This window comes from Danaus plexippus, chromosome 17 (assembly GCF_018135715.1).
Source record: "Danaus plexippus chromosome 17, MEX_DaPlex, whole genome shotgun sequence".
In the NCBI taxonomy this organism is placed as follows: Eukaryota; Metazoa; Arthropoda; class Insecta; order Lepidoptera; family Nymphalidae; genus Danaus; species Danaus plexippus.
Window position 1 is genome coordinate 4,998,252 of NC_083548.1, and position 6,591 is coordinate 5,004,842.

Genomic DNA, 6,591 nt, shown 5'->3' on the forward strand with positions numbered 1-6,591 from the left:
TGACAGCTGTCAATCAATGATGGCGTGTTGTGAAACCGAAGTGGCGCGTGCGCTGTGGTTTCATGATGAGAAAGAAATAATAAGGTTAGCCGATGTTTTGTCTATCAATTTATATGGTATAGAAATATAATATTTTTATGTATCATGACACCGGAGATATCTGGGTACATTTTTTGCTGCGTCTTAGGATACATTTAATCTATTTCAAGACAATAGTAGATATATAGTATATGTTTTGATAAAATAAAAACAAATACTTATCCCTTATTAATATATCCCTTTTCATTCCATCCAGTCGTTTGAACGGATAAGTTTTGAGATTAATATTAAGCCTATTTGCAAATTCTTGGTGATTACTGATTACTAATAGAATTGTTATTTAAGCGAACGAGCACGTTAAGCTTATTATTTAAAACCAAGCTACCTCTTTTAAATCGGAGGGTATTTTTTTATGAAACTTACAATAATATTCATATTTACGTTGTCGCATGTAGGTATATCAAATGACAGGTGGTAAGAATAACTGACTAATAAAAAACAATAGAATTCCCGAAACAACAACAGCGGTATAGCTCCAAGGCGCTATAAATCTTCTAAAATTTATCGCAATTATGTTGATGGTAATAAATCTAAAAATAATGCCCCAAAGATCTAGTTGAGCTACTTCAGGTTGTTGTTACGTTGCTGGCGGCAATGCAATCTTCATTAAGTAATTTTATTGTTTATGGAACTTCTCTGTGTAACATTCTGTAAATAATATCTAATTTCCACAGAAGGCATACCAACTACCGACAAACGTTTAATTTGCTTATGAAAGTGAAGACGCGAAAAATTATATAGATAAAGATTAGGAACTTTTATAAACAAGTTATAAAAAATGCGACCTTTTGCTGTTTACTTATCCGTACCTAATACAAAACAAAAGCAGTATTTAAAGTGAAATATTTTTTAGTTCCATATTCTCTAGGATGTACGGGTGTCCTATCAATTAATTAATGATTCGTGTAATTGTATTGAACTGCCTGAATTAACCTCGATAAATCATTGGGTTATTTTCATAATTCAACACGAATGTCAGTCAGTTTGCGCCGGCGCATGACAGATAAAATAACATGAAATATAGCGGCTTAGCCCTTCCAAATTCGACTTTAATCCTCACCGAATTGCTTTTAATTGGGTCAAAAGAGTGGAAATAACATTCGAGTGATTATCGAAAACGATTTCGGTTTCAGAATAGTCATGGGAAAGTCGGTGTTTTTTCGACCCGGAATTTCGTCAGCGATTATCCCTCAATCAGAAGGGTTTTGTGCAATTTTCATTGACTGGCAAATTGAGGATGCCGATTGCGAGATACCATCTGTCAAAGTAACTCACGTCGTCAATTGTGAGCTAAAACTATGGCAATCACCAACTAAACCTCTAATTTGGAATAATCCATATATTTAGAAATTGTAGCAATTCGCGGAATGCATTTATTTGTAGCGCTTATAATAATTAGCAAAATTTTGTTGAATAAATATATTTTTTGTATTTATTTTATGATTGGAACATGATTTTTAACTTGTCATATGCACTTTTACCTATAAAAATAATTGTTGTACATTGTTATAACTGTAATATCCTAATATATATTCTGTATTGATAATTATACTATTGTCACAGTTAAAGGAAACCTTTGTCTGAATAGTGTCGAAGAAAATATTTACGTACGTACGAATTCACGTAAGACCTGTAGCGACATCGTGTTGTCACCGATGACATTTCGAAGTTCCACCTTCTTGCAATAGATGGCGTGATATAGCCCCCGACCCAAAATATAAACATGCACATAATTTAATACTTATTAATTTGTTACAGAATTATATTACACCAAACTTAGTGGCTATATTTTTGGCCACTGCTTTAATTAAGAGATGAGAAAATTTTAAATACTAGTCTTAAAATCTAAGAACCTTGAATATTTTTACAATAACAGCATGTAATAAATATAAAGTAGGGTATACGTTCTTTTGTTACTATAATTAAAATCATAAATTTATGCGGTTTGTAACATTTACAGTTAAAAGATCAAAAAATATAAAAAACATATGTATCTGAATTGATTATCATGAAACAAGATTATAAGTGTAAATAATGGTTACATAGATACGAACAAGTTAGTGAGGTCGGCTTGAATCGGTTTTAAATCTTTCTGAATAAAACAAGCGACTTATAAACATCAGCAGATTAATTTAAGACTGCTGATAAGATTAAATCTCATATTTCCTTTACAACACAAATATTATTGTTCTTAATGGAAGGATATTCGTTTATGTATAGAAAAATATTTAGAAAATCTGGATAAGCACGCTGTTTTTCTATTATTTAGATTTTAGATCCAAAGTAGATGATGAAAGCCAGTAGGTACAAATAAAACGCAGTACACTTTGCCATCTACGTAATAGTTGTATTAAATTACTTATGAGCGCGAGCTAAGGTATAATTAAAATTAATTTTGTTCCACGGAATTTCCTCATAATGATTGTAATATTGCACGAACGATGCACGCATGGCTCTTACACTTAATATGTAATTTGTCGAAATCGTGAATTAAGTTTCAGGAGAGTATTAACTATCAAGCATTTTATTATATTATATTTTCATTTTATTATTCTATTTAATATGATAATTCTAACTTCTTTCTCTTTTCTGTTTATTTATTATGCTTTCTTTGCTCAGGGGAAATAAAACAAAAATTAATTTGTATGGATTTTTGCTTTTAATATTTCTTTGCTGATAGCCTCATAAACTTATAAGTAAACTTATTTATATTTACAAATAAAAGTTGTTTCTACATATTTACAATAAAATTAAAATATTATATTATCTAAACTTATAAATTAACTAGGTACATTTATTTTGAACGTTATTTGAGATATCATAGCCATAACTTTTGGAATGAAAATCAGTTAATCGAAGGTAATACTTTTTGGTAACTTTAGTTAGCCGCTTATCTAAATCTGAGAAACTATCGTAATAAATAAATATTTAAGAAACATAACAATAATTAAACAATTTCAGTCTTTAGTATTTAAATAAGATCAAATATGTATTAATCGTAGGATATAGAAGCCTAAGTATTTAAGAATGTACTTGTAATAAAGTTTTAAGTAAGAGAACTGAGATACATCTTTGGTTGAGTTCATAAAAGGTACAAATTTTAATCTTTCACTTCTGATTCTATAACGCACCGTAATACATAAATAGTATACTGGGTAAAATTTTACTATCTAAAACAAGTTTCATTTACCGAGTGCATGTTCGCATCGTACGTCAAACTTGTCCTACAAAGCGGTTCAACTCACTTTCAACTAAACCTATAATTATAGTTAACGCTTCATAATATCTTCTATTGAAAATCCTAAAGGCCTTTTTGGTTCGACGGGGGATTCTTGGGGATTGAGCGGGTAGTGTACAGGGGGTGGCGATGGTTTGTGTGAAAGATCTAACAAAGGAGACTCGGGGACTTGGCTTGTTGAGGATACTTCTTGACAGCCTTCCAAGTGCTCCAAGTGATGCTTGTTTGCATCGCTGTGAGTCAATAAGTGAGTCTTCAAATTCGATCTTTGGTTAAAACTTTTGTTGCAAACAGGACACTTATGTGGAGATTCTTCCATATGTAAAATTTTATGAACAGCCAATGTTCTTGATTGACAGAAACCTTTCCCGCATTCAGTGCACTTAAAAGGCTTCTCCTTAGAATGAATATACCTGTAAAAATAGAAAACAAAAATTAGATAACGCACAAACTCTCTCTCGAGGTGAGAAATACGAGATATTGTGTAAACATAGGTCCGACGCTTTATGGCTCAATGTGTCGACTAACAACCGTTTTGAATGGGGATCGCTGTAATTCCATATTGGGCATATTAGATGCTTAATATACACAGCGTATAATTTAGAAGAAAAAAAAAATGTCTCGTAAAAGCGAAGAAATATAACGTGTAATTTGTTCGACGGCGAAGCAAGACATATATGGTGATCGTAAAGAACTTAAACCGGTTGTGGGCAGAGCGCGTGCGGCCGCCTTGCGACCCCACAAAAAGGTTTACACTTTTATTTTTATATATTTTTTTCTGTTATCGCCAACAAAGCCTCGTTGAAACAAGCTTTAAATCACGTTGTTGGTATTAGAAAGGAAACATTAAATTAAATCCGAAGTTCTCGTGTTAGTAATTGATTAGTAACATTGCTACAGAATTTATGTCTTAAACTCAAACAGTGTTTTATCTATTTGTGTTTTACTATTATTTTAATTAATCACTCGTGTGTCTAAGGTACAGGTGTAATAAAAAATTATATATGAAAATAAAACCAACCTGTGATCTCTGAGATGATCTTGTCTTCTGAAAGCCTTCCCGCAAATATCACATGAGTAAGGCCTTTCATCCGTGTGCGTTCTTTCATGTATCAATAAGTTATAGGACTTTGTAAATTGGCGATTGCAGTATTTGCAGATGAACTGCTTCTTCGGCCGCGTACCGGGAACACTGGGTGCTCTCATTTGAGGCGGATTTCTTCCAGGCATTCTTTGCGCCATTGAGGGATATCTTAATGAGTGATGATACAAAGCCGCGTTCCTTATCCACTGATTTACCAGCATCGCGTGGTATGGTGCTGACGGAGGGAGTGCTGCAACTTGGGGTTGGACGTAAGGTACAGCTGGTACACCAGGAACTGTCGGGTATGTATAATTAGGAATTTGCTTGTCGTAAGGATAAGGCGACTGCATTGTTCGATTTGGGATGGGATATTGAGGTGACCAGGCAGCTTGGTGTCGTGATACGACAATTGCCGGTGGAGTGTCGTCAGTCGGAGTGTGAGGAGGCGTCGGTAAAGGAGGTGATGGCCTTTCTAACTTCACTAAAGCCTCAATTGGAAAGTCTGGCGGATAACCTGGAGAAGCAATAAAAAAACGTTAATATTAAATATTGACAGCAAATATTTTACCTAAAATTATTATAATAGAAAATTTTAAGAGAACGAATTCTTTGAAATAAAAATTGCTATATAAGATAAAATTAATTTTAATATAATAATCAATTACTAATTGCAAATATAAAAAAATACTGCAAAGTTCAATTACTAAATATGTGTTTAACATATATTAATTTTATTCAGAAATAATTAAAACGAAATCTAAATAAACATGAATACTTACTAGGATTTTGTTCGATGTGTTCGTCTTCCTCTTCCTCGATATTGATATCGTCGGAACTGTCAACACTGTACGGCTTATCTTCCATTTCCACAACAGTACAATCCATAGAAACAAAACACAATCACAAGCACCAGTCACTGTCACAGCTGAACCGGCTTGAAACTGACAACCGGCTAGCGAGAGCGCGCAGAGTGATATGAGCCTGTGTGCGTTTGTTATCGAGGCCTTGCTGGCTTGGTGTGGGGGAGGGGGGTATCAAAGGGACCGCTTCTACCGGCGCCTGTGTCGGCTCCCGAAGCAGCACTGCACCTCCCAATAGGCGGAGCCTAAGCGGCTCTGCCTTCGGAATCGATCGATTATCAGAGAGAATTGTACCAACTTGGTCTCTATGTTAAAATTACAGAGTTCTATCTGCTTTTCAGTTGAAAATGATTTCAGAACTGTGTCACACTAACTCTATGTGGTCTTAAGATTTTCTGGCTTTGGATTTGGTAATGCAAATTTTTGGTGACACCGTGTCCGTAGTTGAAGCTATTAGGTGAGCGAATTGCCTTCGTAATTGCGTTTCGTAGGCAAGTCTTTATACAAATTGTGCGCCTTTGTTAGGTTTTCCTTTGTTATTTAAATCTGTATTGCAAATTCTACTGCTATTATACTTAACTATTCTATAGCATCAACTAGTGCAGGCATAGTCATGCATATTTATGTAGTCGAATATTAGTATGTAATTACTAATTAGGTATCATCTAAATAATTTATTAAAACTCTTAACATTTAATTAAATGATTACTTACTGCGTTAATAAGTTATTAATCAATTGAACGTTACTTCATTTCACAAATCACTGTAAATTGTATTTAGATTACGTTTCTTATTATTTAGGTGGGTACATACTTCAAAAATTGCTCCCCTCATAGTGACAGAACCTGATATGTACAAAGGAAAAGTTGTTTTAAAAGTTAAATTTCCTCCGACGTAGCCAAAGCCAAAAAAAAAACAAAGTGATTCTATATTACATATTTCAATTATTTATATAAAGCGACGAATGAAGATATGAATGATATATTTTATATACTTATATTATAAATGATTGAAATCAATTAATTTATTTTAAAACAACAAAGAAACTACTCCCACGAAAACTAACTAACTACTTAATATGTACTTTTTAATCCGTTCAGTCTAAAGATATATCTAATTGAATTATAGCGTTGTTTCTGATATTAAGTGACATTCCTTGACATTTAAACTTCAGGTTTTACGAACATTAATTACTAAATAGAACTAAATTGGTACGTATTACATATTTACAGTTAGATCTCCCATAGTTTCATATAGAAAGATAATTAATTACACCTATTATTTATAATATGGATAATTTATAGATAACT

General features: G+C 33.0%; 1 protein-coding gene across 1 annotated transcript; it reads right to left on the reverse strand.

Annotated features, from left to right (window-relative positions):
* Window positions 1-2,760: 2,760 nt before the first annotated feature.
* On the reverse strand, window positions 2,761-5,381 carry LOC116771546 (protein odd-skipped). The gene is made up of 3 exons (XM_032663427.2): window positions 5,201-5,381; window positions 4,359-4,935; window positions 2,761-3,750 (listed from the first exon to the last, which is right to left on the reverse strand). The coding sequence occupies exons 1-3, from the start codon at window positions 5,304-5,306 to the stop codon at window positions 3,369-3,371; spliced, it is 1,065 nt and encodes a 354-aa protein (XP_032519318.2). The 5' UTR covers window positions 5,307-5,381; the 3' UTR covers window positions 2,761-3,368.
* Between the last annotated feature and the right edge of the window lie 1,210 nt (window positions 5,382-6,591).

Bases quoted from the DNA above. Each gene is read 5' to 3' on its own strand.
- LOC116771546 (XM_032663427.2), bottom strand. From the start codon at position 5,306: ATGGATTGTACTGTTGTGGAAATGGAAGATAAGCCGTACAGTGTTGAC. The intron at 4,936-5,200 runs GTAAGTATTCAT...TTGCTTCTCCAG, and splicing joins ACACATCGAACAAAATCCTA to GTTATCCGCCAGACTTTCCA. The intron at 3,751-4,358 runs GTTGGTTTTATT...CTATTTTTACAG, and splicing joins GATCATCTCAGAGATCACAG to GTATATTCATTCTAAGGAGA.